Genomic DNA, 15,817 nt, shown 5'->3' with positions numbered 1-15,817 from the left:
GGTCAGTGGGGGACGCCGCTGGCCCCGGCTCCAGGCACGTTTCAAAGGCGGAATGCCGCGCCCGTCCTCATCGACCAATCGAATAGTCGATGGAAATCCCACTGCCTGTGAATCGAAATTTAACATCCCTGGTGGGAATGCTAAAGGGTCCCGGGGCTCCGGCCACCGCCACTGCCAGAGCATTCCGGATCCCTTTGAAACGCTGGGAACCTGCCCTCTTTATCCCCCTCTGGCGGGCCTGGTGGAGGCAGTGGGGAGGGAGCGTTGCCCACGTGTTGCGCCCCTGGCTCCGTAGACTAGCTGCACACGCCCCCACGTACCTTCCCACGGGCTGGTACCATGAGAGAAACGAAGGCGGGGGGGGTCCTTGGAGTGAGAGCCTGGGCCCTGCCCCACTGCCCCGCAGGACGAGCAAAGGCACTAGGGAAAGAGGACTGTGCTGGGCAGCTAAGTAACCTCCGTTGCCATCTGCTCTTTGCTCTGAGCCTTGTGCTTGCCGGCTCCCAGCGTCCCCGTTACAAAACCCACCACAGATGGCACCGCCTGGCATCAGCGGCCTCTGCAGGAGTCGGCAGCTGGTGTCAGTCGGCGTTGCTCTGGGGAGAGCTGTGAAGAGCAGCCGGGGTCTGGCTCCGAGTTCGAGTCCACGTGCCATGCCTCGGCTTGCCAGTCGGTGCGGTAATCGGGCTGAAAAGGAATCCGCTCCGGAGCCCTGATCGTCCTGCTCCTATGCCGGTCTGCAGGGCGGCCGCTTAGTGTGCGTGGGGAGAGGAGGGAGCAGAGGGGGCTAGAGCGAGGAGAACTAGTCAGGTTGCACCTTTCCCATTTGCCCAGAGAGCGGGCAGGACCCAGCGCCCGGGGCTGGTGTGGCTGCGGTGGAGCAGTGGTTTTGGGAGAGGTGACAGGAAGGATGTGGAGATGAAATGAAACTGAGCAGCAGTTACCACGAGGATTCATGGGCCCCTCAGACACTAAAGGGTTTATTTGGGCAGAAGCTTTCGTGGGTAAAACCCACTTGGTCAGGAAATGGCAGAGGCAGGGGTATTTGTGGACAAGCGTGTCAAGAGAGGGGCTAGTCACGTCCAGGACCAGTGTTAAGGAGGCCGGTTCAGTCGGCGGACGTGGCTCGGTCCCAGGAGCTGGTGGGGAGGTGTGAGTGGCAAGAGAGGGGAAATGGCCTTTGTAGGGAGACAACCACTCCCAGGCCCTGTTCATCTGAGCTTGAGCACGTTCACTCTGCCCGTGACTTGCGGCTCGGCTGTTTCTCTTGGCAGTCTGGCAGGGAAGGGTTTTTGTGGGGTGGCTGCTGTTCAGCCTGTTGCTGAGTGCCCCGAGGTCGGAATGCTCTTCTGCGTCTGTGCGTTCCCATTCCTGCTCTGTGTGTCCGTGTAGCCGGCGGCGCAGGCGCTGTCCCGTTTAGCCTGTAGCTAACAGCTGGTGCAGGATGGCGCGTATCCCGTGATTTCCAGTCCATGCCTCTGATGAAGTGGGTTTGACTCATGGAAGCTGATGCCCCAATAAATCTGTTAGTCTCCAGCGTGCCCCAGGACTGCTGGTTGTTTTTGCAGATCCAGACGAACGTGGCTCCTTTCTGAGATAGGAAGAGGGTGGGACCAGTGGTCTGCTTCCGATGGCTACCAAGGCAGGTCCGGAAATCTCCTGGTTCTTGCCTCTCTGCTCCCTGCAGTGCACATCACTGCCCAGGGTTAGTTCAGCTTTGCCTCCTGTCAGCTGTGACTGGCTCCCCTGGGGGGACAGACCCTACACCCAGCTCTCTGCCTCTGCCCGGCCACCTGGCAGCTGAGCCATGTCTGCCATGCCCAGTGCACAACATGGAGTGATCCCGCCCACAGCCACGGCAGAGCGGCAAGAGCGGGGATGCGTCTTGAGCAGGATTCGTGGGCGGAGACCCCGTTTTTTCATTATTAACTGTCCTGTGGAGTCAAACTTTCCCTGAATTCTTTTTCATCTGAATGTTTCTCCTGCCTTGACAAATGGGACTGTTTTGGAAGATGCTGAACCTTTGGCTAGAAAGACCCATGGGGTGAGTGACGGCGCATGGGGTGGCAGGCAGAGACGAAGGCTATTTCGGTGTGAAAACTCCTCGCTCTTTAGCAGCAAGCCACTTGTTAATCCGGGCCAGGCGAGAGCCACCCCAGTGACAGCGAGAGCAAGGCCCGTCCCACTTTTGGAGTACAGGCAGTCCCCAGGTTACGTACAAGATAGGGACTGTAGGTTTGTTCTTAAGTTGAATCTGTATGTAAGTCGGAACTGGCATCCAGATTCAGCCGCTGCTGAAACTGACCGCCAGTTCTTACTTACATACAGATTCAACTTAAGAACCCCAAGCTCCCCAAGTCAGCTGCTGCTGAAACTGATCAGTGGCTGATTCCAGGAAGCCTGGGGCAGAGCAACTCTGCCTAGGGCTTCCTGTAGTCAGCGCTGGTCAGTTTCAGCAGCGGCTGACTTGGGGACGCCTGGGGCAGAGCAGCTGGGGTGCTGCTGGGTTGCTCCAGTAGCACCGCTCCTCGCTCCTTGGCGCTACTGGACCAACCCAGCAGCACCCCAGCTGCTCTGCCCCAGGCGTCCTGATTCAGCCACTGCTGAAACTGACCAGCAGCGGCTGAATCAGGACCTGGGGCAGAGCAGCTGGGGTGCTGCCGGGTTGGTCCAGTAGCGCCCAGAGCGGCGCTGCAGGACCAATCGGCAGCGCCCCAGCTGCTCTGCCCCAGGGTCCACAACAAAAGCCTGGTCTGCTGGGGGAGGGGGGCACACTAGCTGCCCCCCCGCCCCCCCCCCCCCCCCCGCAGACCAGGGACACGGGGAGCAGAGCCACAGCGGTCTCCAGCTGGAGACGGTCTCCAGCAGACCAGGGGCACCGGGAGCAGCTTACGAACGGGGCTTTCTCTCCCCGGAGCTCGCAGCAGCAATCCGCCACCTCGACCTCCGGGGCGAGAGAGCCCCGTTCGTAAGTGCGGATCCGACATACGTGGGATCCGCGTAAGTCGGGGACTGCCTGTAGTTAGTACTAGGAATCGTTTCACAAGAAGTTTAACTCGGCGGTTCGTATCGCGGGCCAGCTCTGCCGTCACTTACGCTGGTGTAAATCCAGAGGAACCTGGCAGACTGCAGGGTGGATACCAAGTTTTCAAAGCAGAATTTGAAATTCACACTATTCATGCCCATCTGCAGGCTTGCCTGGGCCTCGCCGGGAAGTGTAGCTGATGTCGTGTATCTCCCTGAATAGCCTGGTGATGTCGTGTTCAATCCCGGCCGGTAGCCTGTGGGTGGGCAAGGGTCTTTCTGTGTTCTGTCCGGGTGGGAGCTTTAACCCAGGGCATGGGGTGTGTAACCCCTGCCAGAGCTGCCAGCGTGGTGTGTGCTTGCTGGCTCTGTTCACAGGGGATTTGCTGGAGCAGAGACGGGTGTGAGGGCGCCCTCCTCCGGGCCTGGCTGCGTTCTCCGCTGCGGCGTCTGGGAGCTTGTAACGAACTAGCTTAGTGTCTGGGTCCAGGGGAAGGGAGCCTGCTGTTGAGTGACAGCTGCTGGAGTGACCCTGGGCGTGTGGGTGGGCGATGGAGGCACTGTCCGGGGTAGCGCTGTTCTCTGTGGTCGTGGTGCACGTGGCAGTGGGCTCTTGGCCACTGCTCCTCCTCCACCCTGCGCATTGGTGGTGTCGCCGGGGCTCACGGGGAGCAGCGAGACGATTTGCCAGTGAATGCCATGAAAAGATGCCCCCAGCTCCCCTGGGCAGCAAAACTGCAGGATCCCCGAGGTCTCCCTACGTCACGAGTGAAGCGAGCTGGAGGGATCTCGGCTGGGCTGCTCCGTGTCCCGCGGGGCTGTCCGTGCTGCAGACCCCTCGCTGCGTGGGCAGGACCCCGCTTGCCGTTAGCCCGAGAGCCCAGAGCGACTGTCCCACTCGCTTGTCGCTAGCACCGGTCCGGGGGCCCCGCGGCGAAAGGCAAACGGGCGAAGTGGGGGCAGGACTCAGTGGAGTCGGCTGTTTGCAGATGCCTCCCTGCAGGTCTCTGTCCCTCTCTCCTGGCCAGCTGCTGCTCTCCGGAGGCTGGTTCCAGGGCTGGCCGTGGGTGCTGAGCTGCTGGAGGAAGGGTCCATCCAGCGTCCCAGCAGGCCGGACGGTGCCTCGCTGGCCATGTTGGATGTTTGTCTCCCCGCACTTCTCCTTCCGTCGGGGGAGGCAGCTGGGGGCACCTTTAGGAAGGCTCTGGCCGGGCACGCCCCTTCTTTTCCCCGAACGAGTAACCGGGGCTGGGAATGGGTCGGAGATCTCCTGGCCCCGTGCCCGTGCTCTGAGCGGAGATTACGTTGCGATTCCCCGCCGGGCGTCGGCTCCTCACGCCACGCAGAGCTGTGTTGCTGCCTCCTTTCCGGGCGGCTTACAAGCAGGGCTGAGGGCGGCTTGCTGGGCCCCTGACACAGGGCTCCCTCACCGTGGGGGTCAGCTCCTCTGGATTTGCTGGGCACTCAGAGAACTGCTGCTTCCTGCTCTCCTGCTTTTTAAACAACAGATGCAGAAAGCGATCCGGCACCCAAAGAACGCCTGGGCCCGCGGTGTGCTCCTTGAGCCAGTTTGCAAAGCAGAACTGCCCCTTGGGTCGGCCCCAGGCGTGAGGCGTGCGAGGGCAGCGGGTCCCGGTGTATCTGTCCTCCCTCGTCCACACAGCGAACCAGGCCCCAGCCCGCAGCGTCTGCCCTCTGTTTCAGATCACCTGCTAGCGGACTCCTACCTGGGGCAGGAAGACTCCCCCGAGCTGCAGCAGGCGGCTCAGAACAAGCGCCGGCTGTCCGTCCTCTCCGATGGCAAGCTGGAGCGGAGCTTCTCGGAGGAGCGGGCGGAGCAGCTGCCGAGCGAGGGGCTGTCGGCGCGGGTGTACACCATCTCCGGGGAGCGGCCCATGCTGTCAGACCACGGGAGCGAGAGCCTGGAGCTGGTGGTGATGAAAGGCCCCGGCCGTGAGGCCTGCCCCCATGGCCGGGCCCTGCAGGGCGCGGGCAGCTCCCACAGCGTTGGCAGGCATTGCAAGGGCTGGGCTGGCGGTCGGCAGGGCTCCAGGGAGTGCCCCACCTGTGCGCGGCTGGCGGCCCACTCACAGCACTCCTTCGACCTGGAGCAGCACCAGTCCCGGGAGACCAGCTGGCGCAGGAAGAAGCTGGAGCGGATGTACAGTATCGACCGAGTGTCTGGTAAGTGTCGTGTGCCCAGCGGGCGGGGCGGGGCGGGGCCCTTTGACACGGGCTGCTGCACCTCTCCCGTGCTCCAGACAGGACTCTCCAGGGACCGGCCGAGAGGGCTTGGGCCCGTAGCGCCCGGGCTCGCTGGCGCGTGGTGCCAGTGCTGGGCAGGGGGAGGTGGCAGAACAGGGAGCGTCGAGTGGGCCAGTCGGGAGGCTGCACTGTTGGGATCCTGTGTTTGGCAGCAGGAGGCAGCCTGCCGGAAGCGCAGCCGGGCGGCCATGGGAGTCCGGCTGTTGGCTCCCGGCCTGGCACAGCCTACCAGTGAGCGCCAGAGCCCCTTGAGTGGCCAGGGGATGGCGTACCGTGTCTGCTGGAGGCCGCCAGAGCTCTGGGCTGTGCTACGGTGGGTGCAGGGACGCTGTGCCGGGCTCCCCTGCAGAACGCCTGGCTAGATATAGAAAATTGGCCTTCTCCCCCCCGGCAGCCTGCTTGCCCCGCACACCGTGCCCCTCTTCAGGCACAGTGACGGAAAGTCCTCGTCTGGGGCACCGAGCCCTTTGATTCCCTTCCACTCTCAAGCTTTCGTCACGTTGTTTTCGTCACCGTGACCTGTGCGCATGTTCCACTCAACATGTGCCGCTGCCTCTGGCTCTGCCGGGTCCGCGCCAGCGTCAGAGGCGCTGACATTGTGCGCTCGGCTCTCGCACGCAGCACCGCTCTTGAGACAGGTGTCAGGTTAGCTACGGGGGGGCTCAGGGCTTGTTTGCAAGGAGAAGCAAATCTGAGGGAGCTCCCAGGCTGGCTCTGCCCTGATCATCTGCGAGCATGCGAAATGTCAGGAGGATCAGGCGAGGGATCTCGCGTCCAAGCCTCGGCACCAAAATTCATACCTGGGCGATTGGAGAGAAAAGCCCCTGGTTTTTCCCACGCTGCAGCCCCCAGTAAGAGCCGCGCTTTTCTCTGGGCATCCAGCATGTGGAGAACTGCTCCCCTAGAGCCCCACACTGGCAAACGGCAGCATTTTGCTTTCATCAAAAGCTGAGAAGTTTCCCTTTATTTTTCTCAGCCGTGACTGCGCCCTGGCAGAGGGTCGCTTTGTGTCATGGCCGTGTGAGGTCACAGTACGACTCGGAAGGCAGCCGTGTTAGCCTGGGTCTGCGCCGCACGAGCTGTTCTGGGGCCCCTGAGAGATTTATCTGGGCTTGGCTTTCGCAGCCTCCCCCGGGCAGCGTGAGTCACGCCCCAGCCCCGGCGTGGCCGTGGGGAGTGCCAACGCAAGCAGGTGATTAAGCCGGTGGGAGAGCTCACGCCCATCACGCAAGAGCATCTCCGCCCCAAGCTGCCGCTGCGTCTCCGTAAGCGCGGTAGCTCCAGCCTCCAGTGGGGTCACCCTGGTTGTGGGGAATCCCAGCCCAGGGGAGCCCCTGGCTGCCGGGTGGAAAATGGAGTAAAATGGGGCATAGCAAAGTGTTCCTCCATGGCAAGGCAAAAGCTGTCGGAACGCTGCCCCAGCAGCAAGACCCCGGTTCCCTTGGATGCCTGCCCTGCCCTGCCCTGCCCTGCCCTGCCCTGCCCTGCCCTGCCCTGCCCTGCCCTGCAGGGGTGCTGCCTTCCAGGCCAGTCCGACCCAGTCTCAGCTGGGTTTTCATGCTGGCACCCATTCCAGAGCTGGGGCTCTTGTGCATCTGCTGGCCTTGGAGGTGCGGGTGGCAGGCAGTCGGGCTGGCGTCTCGGGAGGGCGTCACTGGGGCTAGTGACCCAGGGCGTCCGGCGGCTGCCAGTGCAGGCAGGTGCTTAATGCAGTCGCCAGGGGAAGCTCCGCGCCTCGGCTGCTTGTGGCCAGGCTGGTGTTCACAGCTCGGAGCGGGTGGACTGCCCTGCTCTGAGGCGCGGAGAGCTCTGGTCCACACGGAGGGCGGCCCAGGCCTCGGGAACCCTCAGCCAGTGGAGGAGACGCTGCCCGATGCCCGGTGCTCAGCCCTGGCTTGCGGGGACGCCCAGCCCGGCCGGCGCGCCCCTCTCTCTGCCGCGGCTCGGGAGCAGGGGGGCAGGTCACCTCCTCTGTGTCCTGGGAAGCACGTTGAGTCTCGGGGCTCCCTGCATCCCGGCTGCTCGCGGGGATTTGGCAGAGCCTCCCTGGTTTGACCAAACCAGCCGAACGCCTCCAGGGTGTAATCGCAGCCCATCAGGCCCCCGGCCCCGAGGCAGGCAGGACGCAGCCAGCCTGGCGATCGAGGCCCAGCAAGGGAGCTGGGGAAAAGCAGCCGTTGGTTGGTGCAGCACCGTTTATACGCAGAGGACCGATTGGTTGTGTGGGTGTCGCGGGGCGGCCCGGCGCCCTGTCCGACCTCCCCTGTGAATACAGTCCCCTCTCTCCTCCTCGCGGGATGGCTTCCCGGGTACCACGCTAGGCGGACACACCGGAGAGGTGCAGCCGGGGGTGTGATGTGTGCACAGACAGGGCAGATGCACACGTCTCCTGGGTCAGACACGTGCTCAGCTGCCCTTTCCCATTGCTGCAGCAGGCGAGAGACGATGTGGGTGGGCACGGGAGAGCCAGCAAACTGGCCGGGATTCTTTCCGAGCAGCGGAAAGGACCTGCAGCCTTCAGGCCTGTTTGGCTGTTTGAGAAGAGGTGCAGAGGGAGGCCGTTCAAAGGGCCCATCTCCCTGCGCCTGGGGAAGAGGGCAGTCCCGCGCACCTAGCGATGTAGCACCGGCAGCATGCCCTCCGGCGCCCACTCGCCGTTTGAAGGGTGCGGACTAACATGGCCTCCCCCGAGGCTTTTCTCCGTCTCGCTGCCGGACACTCAGTGCGAGCTCTGTCTCTTCCAGATGACGTCCCTGTTCGCACCTGGTTCCCCAAGGAGAATCTCTTCACTTTCCAAACCGCTACCACAACTATGCAAGCGTAAGTGAAACGGCTGCTGCCGCGCCAGCCTCTGGCCTCGCGGTCGGGGGCCGGGCGTGATCGCAGGGGAGAGTCCCGGCTCGCGTCTGGCACAACGGCACGCTTGGGCGCGGAGGGCGGGAAGGGCTGACCTCGTCCTTTGCCCAGTCGCTCTTACCCCCTTGCAGGCTTGTCACTCCTTCCCTGAGTCGCTCGGGGCAGGTCTGCACGGCACCGCGACACCCCCGTGGGCACCGCAAGAGGCGGAAGCTCCGTCAGCAGGAGAGCCTCTCCCGCCGACATGGCCCAGCACAGGGAGCACTTCGGTCTCTGGAACTTGTCCCGGGGGTGTCGTGTTCGCACTCCGGAGCGACCTCTGACCCATGCATTGCCCCTCCGTTCAGTTAACTTCCTTCTCGCCTGGCTCTGGGCTGGAGCTTGGGCCATGCCCCAGGCGTGGGGCCTGTGGCGAGAGCTGTCTGCCAGGTCGCTGCCGCTGGGAATCAGCTCGGTTGCTTTCTTTGCTGCTGCCGCCTCAGCTGAGCGCCTGGGAGGTGGCTGCTCTTGTCGCCGCTGGCAGGGCCCGGGTCTCCGCGCTGGGGCAGGGCCCGCAGTTGAGTAAGAGAGACAAAGAGAAACTAGCCAGAGAGGAGAGATCAGATCAGACCTGGGAACAGCTGTCATGCCTCTCTCCCTGTCCCTGCCCCTGTGTTGTGTCCCTGGCTACCAGCTCCACGTCTGATCCTCGGCTCATCCCCAGCTCTGACTCCGGCACCAACCCTGGCTCTGATCCCCGACTCCCAGCTCGACCCCCTAGGCACCTGCCCACTCCCGGGCCTTGCACTCATTCCCTGGGCTATACCCGAAGCCAGGCCAGAACCGTCCGGGGCCAGTTTTCTGACGCCAGGGCGGCTGCGCCCCGCGCTGGTGAGCAGTAGGGCTAGTGCAGGAGGAGCTCGCGGCTAAGGCAGCTGTGGAGAGGGCAGGGCAAGAGACAGTTTGGAGCCTCCGTCGCCCTGGCACAAGGCGATCCCGGGGTTTGGTTACTGGGCATGTTTGTTACAGTAGCCCAAGGGTCGGCCACGCCAGGCGCCGTCACTAGGTGCTGTGCAGGGAGTCGCCGCGCCAAACAGCCCGGGGCGGGGCCGGAGCGCCCTGGCCGTCACCAGCAGATGATGGCAAGCGGCAGGGCCGTGCCGGGGTTCGCTTTGGTGGGGTGACTGGGGTGGGCTCAGTCCCTGGAGGGCAGAGGCGAGGGAAGGGGCTGAGCCGGGCCATGTGGGATGCAGGGTGTAAGGGGGGGCAGGTGATGGGGAGACAGCTGGAGCAAACGGCCAATCAGCACAGGCAGAGCAAGTCCAGGCAAACCTGCGGAGGCTCCTAGTCCGGCCAAGGTCCCTGCTTCGGCTGCTCTGCCGGCGACTGGCTCGTTGCTCCAGCGTATGGGGAGAGTCCAGGCAGCGGACGTGGTGCTCTTGGCTGGGCTCCTGCCAGTTCGGGGTGACAGGCCGTGTGCTGGCCTGGAGTCCGGCTCTCGCAGGCTCTGACGGGCAGGGGGATTTCAAGGGGCGTTTCCTCCGTGCCTGGTGAGGAGGGTTCGACATGCAGAATGGCCAGCCGGGCTGAGCACTAATGCACGTCTCTTCTCTCTCCCTTCCTCTGCCGCTCCTGGGATCGCTAGCATCTCGTAAGTACGGCCTGTGCTCGCTGCTTGGGCGGAACCCCCGTCGCCTTTTCCCAGGGCTCCCCCACAGGGAGGCTGCGTGGGCCACGGGCCAGGTGGTTGAGGGCTGCCCCTCTGCCATGGCGCCTCCAGGCCCCAGCTCGATCCAGCAGGACAGGTGGGACAAGGGGCGCGGGGGTGTTTCTATCAGACAGGTTAGTTCAGCGGCTCTCGGCGCCCGACCCTGCACGTGGCTCCAGCGCCCCTGGGTGTTGCGTGGCACCGGTGGCATGTTGACTGCGTACGGAGGAGGCTAGCGTCAGCCGTTTTGCAGACCCTACTTTGGGCATCCTTGTGCTAGCTTGGGAGCAGCAACCTTCCAGCCTCAGGTCACAGCTGTGCGCAGCCTGTGCCGAACGGTTTGATGGTCTGCTCTCAGCCAGCCCTGGACTTGCCTCTGGTTCCGTGTGGCCAGCGCTTTAGTGTGCCCCTCCGTCTGGCGAGAGCTTGCTCTCTCTGTCTGTCTGTCTCGTGTTGTCTTCCGTCCAGAGCCATGTAGTCGGTTAATGGCTTGCGATGGCTTCCTAGGGCGTTCAGGGGCTACGCAGAGAGGAAGAGACGGAAACGGGAGAATGATTCGGCAGCTGTTATTCAGAGGTAGGGCCTGTTTCCCTGTAACCTTGCCTGGTGTTGCATGGGCCCGTTGGGCGTCATCAGCGACGCTTGACGATGGTGAGGGTGGTTGTTCCTTGCCTGTGTGGCTGGTTTAGTGAGGATGCCGGTGGTGGCCATGCTGCAAGTCTGCAGACAGTGAGTCAATGGTCAGCAAGCTAGCCAGTCGCCAGTCTTCTTACAGGGGTAGCCAGTCAAGTAGCTCTAAAGAAAAACAGGCAGGGTATTAAGACTCGGAACTGAAGGTGCGTAACTTTGAGGCAATTAATTATATTTTTTCATTAACTATGTGCGCTGACGGCCAGTTAAATGCTGAAAGTTCAGTTGCTGAACTTTCTACTGTCACGAGTGCACCAGCATGCTTGCGTTTTTGGCACCTGGCGGGACAGGCTAAGTCTCTGTATTGATGTCAGCGATTAAAAACAGCCATATTTGCTGCAGTTCCATTCAAAACAGAGGGAGAAAAATTCAGACCTGAGCGGGGGGAGGGCCAACACAAACGGATGAAGTTGGCAGGGAGGAGAAGGCCTTGTTTAGACTCCTTTTCAGAGCTTCCTTTTTCAGCAGCAATGGAGAGAAACAAGAAAGACAAAGACCCTGTAAATGACTAAACAGTGTCTCTTTAAAAAGAAAGAGCAGGCTCAGAGGAGCCTAGATGGTGGCGTGTGTCCCCCTGCGTGGCAGCACGTGCCTTGTTCACCAGCCGTGGTTGTACACAGCAGTCAGGTCGGCCAGTTACTGGGCCCCCGAGAAGGTGGCGGAGCCGTCAGTCGAGGGCAGAGCAAGGGGTCCTGGTGGTGGGAGCAGGCCGGACCGAGAGGGGCTTTGGTTGCAGTGAGTAAAGTGGATTTGCTGGGGCTCTCTCTGGCTAATGCAGCTGCTGCTTTGGACTCAGGCCGTGCCGTGCCATGAAGCTCTTTGCGAGGCCGTTCCCCTGGCGGGAGGAATGTGAGCAGCAGCTGGAGCTGCAGCATTGTTCCGACCAGGGCAGTGCATCTGGGCCGTGGGCGTGCATGTTGCTGGTCTTGTGCCTTGGCGCGTGGCACTCGTGGGCGTGTCCTCTGGAGCTCTGGGCCCTCCGGCAGCAGCTGTGGGGGTGGAAGGGCCGTGGCACTTGCCCGGTGAAATGTTGCACAAGGGGGGTAGGGTCGAGTCCCTGGGGATCTCGCTGAGAAGCCAGCGAACTTGCACAACTCTCCTAATCCCACTGATCTCTCCAGGGACCCGAAAGGGCTTCTATGGAGCGTGGCAATTCCTCCGTCCAGGCTGCCCTGGCTGCAGCGCAGGCTGGGAAATTGCTCCTGGGGACGGGCTGCAGCTTTCTCGCAGGACTTGGGGGTGGGTGCCCCCGGGTCTGGAGTTGTGGCTGCGCAGGTTGGGGCTGGCAGCCAAGGAGCGATAGGAAGAGAAACCGCGTCTGGTTCGGTTCTGAACGCAACGGGGACTTCCTGCGCCCGGCTGGACTGACAGAGTTTCGACAGCTTAGACGAGACGATCAGATTGCGACGGGTGTGAGTGAGGCAGCGCCCCCCGCGGACGGGGCAGTCTAGCTCGGCCAGAGCAACCCCCGTCCACGGCAGGGGCGCTTAGCTGGTTAACCGATCAAACAGCGTGTAACCAGTTAGCCGAGTAAAGGGGCTTTTACGTCCCTGGGCTGCGCAGGCATTGGGAATTCACCCCGACTCCCCTCCACGCTGACAGGCCGGCGCGTCCTGGGCCTGGCGCCGTCATACCTGTGACTGCTCCGCCTGCAAAGGGCACCGCTGCGCCTCGTGGGCTCAGGCACACGTCAGCCCAGATGGGGGGTCCAGCCTGGTGCCTAGATCTTGTCCTCCCTTTCCAGAGCGTTTCTTTCTGGGGAGGTAGGGGAAGGGATCCGTTTACTCTGCTGCTCCCCCGTGGGCAGCAGGACACAGCCCCCCAAGAGCCTCCGAGTTGGCTCTCGGCACTGCTCGGGGTTCCTCTGGCGTGCCCGGGGCACAGGCCAGGCTGTGCTCGCGGCGTTCACCGCAGCTCGAGAATGCTCCGATACTGCAGAGGCTGCCCCAGGGGCCTGGCGAGGGCAGCGGCCATTGGACAGGGCGGGTTTTGCTAATGCCACAGCTGGTGGCAGGAGATGAGCATTGGGTAGCTCTAGTGCATGCTCGCTCTGGCAGGCGTGCGAACGTTTGTGCATTACCCTGGTGAAATAGACGTGAAAGCTGCACTTCCCCATACCCATTACACCCTTGTGACTGGATCCGTTGCTTGCCAGGCCCTGGCCAGTAGCAGGACTCCAGGTGTATGTGGCTGAATGGCAGCGGTGGGCTGGCCTGGATACCCATCCAAAGGAGCCCGTGGCCTGACCCTGGGTGGCGAATGTGGCCTCCCGGTAGAGCTGTGGACTGGGAGGGATTCCCCCCGGGCTGGCAGAGTGCAGGGGGTGTAGCCCGTGAGCCAGAGGCATGTCACGGGCGCTCCAGGGAGCCAGCCAGCCCAGCGCGTTGAAATGGGGGGGGCGTTCCTTCACCCTCCCGCAGGTGTGACTGACACCGGCTTGGGCCCGGCTGTGGGGAGCCCTGGCAGTGGCTGGGTGCGCAGCGCTGGCAAGTTGCTGCGGACGCCGAGGGAGGGGCTGGGCCCCCGGACTCGGCCCCCACTCGAGCGGTGACGCCAATCGCTGCTCCCACCCCTCTTTGGCGCTCGGGCAGAGCCCCACGCAGCCTGGGCCGGGAGGCTCCTGTGCGGGCTGTAGCTGCAGCCGCAGGCAGGTTCGCCGAGATCTGGGCCTGGGGGCAGCCACCACGTATCAGGATGCCCACTGTGCCCCCGGGGTCCCTGCTCCCTGCCTGTGCATCCCAGGGGCCTGCTGGAAGAGGCCCAGTTAGCCAGCAGAGGCACAACCTGCCCCGCTGCTGCGTGGGACGCGGGTGCTGCCCCGCGCTCAGCCTGAGCTGCTCTTGCTTTTCTTTCAGGAACTTTCGGAAGCATTTGCGCATGGTGGGGAGCCGCCGGGTGAAAGCACAGAGTGAGTCAGCGCCCCAGGCCTGGCGGGGGGGGCAGTGCCAGGGGAGGGTACTGAGGAGCCAGACCCCCCCCCCCCCCGTAACCAGCTGTTGGTTTGCTGCCTGCTGCAAACAGAGGGCTGGAAAGGGCCCGGCACAGGCCCTGAGAAGGGGTTTTACTCCCTGACAATGCTGTCGAGAGGAGCAGGCCGGCTGCCCTGCCAAGCCCTGTGCACCCCAGTGTGACGCTGGCTCTACGGGAGCCGCGTGGCCTGGCGTGGCATTAGGAATCCCCTGTGCGGCTGGATGGGCAGGGTCCATGCTGTGCCCGTGGCTCCCTGGGGCTGGAGATGAGCCCCCAAAGGGGCTGCACTGCCGGGCTTGGCTCCCTAATGAGGGCGCTTAGCAAAACTAGAAGGCCAATCCCTGCTTCATGGGGCCCAGCAACGGGCCTGGGCGACTTCATGTGCCCACCGGGCTGAGCAGTCCCTTTCACCCCTCTCCTCTGCCCCCTCCCTTCCTGTGCCCGCCCCTGCTCCCTCCCCCCTCTGCTCCCTCCCTTCCTGCGCCCGCCCCTGCTCCTTCCCCCCTCTGCTCCCTCCCTCCCTGCGCCCGCCCCTGCTCCCTCCCCCCTCTGCTCCCTCCCTTCCTGCGCCCGCCCCTGCTCCCTCCCCCCTCTGCTCCCTCCCTCCCTGCGCCCGCCCCTGCTCCCTCCCCCCTCTGCTCCCTCCCTTCCTGCGCCCACCCCTTCTCCCCCCCGCTCCCTCCCTTCCTGCGCCCGCCCCTTCTCCCCCCCTGCTCCCTCCCTCCCTGCGCCCGCCCCTGCTCCCTCCCCCCTCTGCTCCCTCCCTTCCTGTGCCCGCCCCTGCTCCCTCCCCCTCTGCTCCCTCCCTTCCTGCGCCCGCTCCTTCTCCCCCCCCTCTGCTCCCTCCCTCCCTGCGCCCGCCCCTGCTCTCTCCCCCCTCTGCTCCCTCCCTTCCTGCGCCCGCCCCTGCTCCCTCCCCCCTCTGCTCCCTCCCTCCCTGCGCCCGCCCCTTCTCCCCCCTGCTCCCTCCCTCCCTGCGCCCGCCCCTTCTCCCCCCCTCTGCTCCCTCCCTTCCTGCGCCCGCCCCTTCTCCCCCCCTGCTCCCTCCCTCCCTGCGCCCGCCCCTACTCCCCCCCTGCTCCCTCCCCCCTCTGCTCCCTCCCTTCCTGCGCCCGCTCCTTCTCCCCCCCGCTCCCTCCCTTCCTGCGCCCGCTCCTTCTCCCCCCCCGCTCCCTCCCTCCCTGCGCCCGCCCCTGCTCCCTCCCCCCTCTGCTCCCTCCCTTCCTGCGCCCGCCCCTTCTCCCCCCCCTGCTCCCTCCCTCCCTGCGCCCGCCCCTGCTCCCTCCCCCCTCTGCTCCCTCCCTTCCTGTGCCCGCTCCTTCTCCCCCCCGCTCCCTCCCTCCCTGCGCCCGCCCCTGCTCCCTCCCCCCCGCTCCTTCCCTCCCTGCGCCCGCCCCTGCTCCCTCCCCCCTCTGCTCCCTCCCTTCCTGCGCCCACCCCTTCTCCTCCCCCCTGCTCCCTCCCTTCCTGCGCCCGCCCCTGCTCCCTCCCCCCTCTGCTCCCTCCCTTCCTGTGCCCGCCCCTGCTCCCTCCTCCCTTCCTGCTCCCTCCCTTCCTGCATCCGCCCCTGCTCCCTCCCCTCTCTGCTCCCTCCCTTCCTGTGCCTGCCCCTGCTCCCTCCCCCCTCTGTTCCCTCCCTTCCTGCGCCCCCCCGCTTCCTCCCCCTCTGTTCCCTCCCTTCCTGCGCCTGTCCCTGCTCCCTCCCCCCTCTGCTCCCTCCTGCCTTCCTGCGCCCCCCTCTGCTCCCTCCTCCCTTCCTGCGCCCGCCCCTGCTCCCCCCCTCTGCCCCCTCCCTTCCTGCGCCCGCCCCGCTCCCCCCCTCTGCTCCCTTCCTGCGCCCGCCCCTGCTCCCCCCCTCTGCTCCCTCCTCCCTTCCTGCGCCTCCCCTGCTCCCTCCCTTCCTGTGCCCGCCTCTGCTCCCTCCCCTCCTGCTTTCCCAATCTAAGCTCAGAGGATCTAAGCTCTGGCAGTGGGGAGCTCAACAGTTAACTAGTTACAGCCGAGGGGACTGGAGGGGGACAAGGGGCTGGTGACAGCAGCTGCTGAGGGGGGGAAGCAGATGTGCAGCTGCCAGCTGTTCCTCTCCCCCCCCCCCCGCAGTTGCCACGGCAACCTGAGGTGCATCTCAGAAGTTGGACCTGGACTCAGGGCCCCTCCTTTCACCCCCCGCTAGCAGTGGCCAGTTGTAGGCGCCACCAACCCTGCCCCCAGGCTCAGGGTCGCTGGTGCCTTGTGCAGGGCTGGGCCCTGCGGCGCCTTCTCTCCCCTGCCCCGGGGCCCAGTGGCGCAGGGTCCTCAGAGCAGGCTGCTTTCCCACCGGCCTTC

At 64.5% G+C, this 15,817-nt stretch overlaps 1 protein-coding gene across 3 annotated transcripts in view; it reads left to right on the top strand.

Moving 5' to 3' along the window:
* NSMF (NMDA receptor synaptonuclear signaling and neuronal migration factor) overlaps positions 1 to 15,817 on the top strand; it is a 49,218-nt gene that overhangs the window by 14,837 nt on the left and 18,564 nt on the right. For 2 of the 3 annotated variants that reach the window (XM_075905233.1, XM_075905231.1), the window contains exons 3-6: positions 4,729 to 5,208; positions 8,034 to 8,109; positions 10,340 to 10,408; positions 13,378 to 13,430. In XM_075905233.1, the coding sequence (XP_075761348.1) occupies positions 4,729 to 5,208; positions 8,034 to 8,109; positions 10,340 to 10,408; positions 13,378 to 13,430 (678 nt within the window). The remainder of the gene's footprint in view (positions 1 to 4,728; positions 5,209 to 8,033; positions 8,110 to 10,339; positions 10,409 to 13,377; positions 13,431 to 15,817) is intronic. The other variant, XM_075905232.1, reaches the window with a different exon arrangement.

This window comes from Pelodiscus sinensis, chromosome 22 (genome assembly GCF_049634645.1).
Source record: "Pelodiscus sinensis isolate JC-2024 chromosome 22, ASM4963464v1, whole genome shotgun sequence".
Lineage (NCBI taxonomy): Eukaryota > Metazoa > Chordata > Testudines > Trionychidae > Pelodiscus > Pelodiscus sinensis.
Note: the sequence above shows the minus strand (reverse complement) of the source record. Positions and strands in the feature narration are given on the sequence as shown.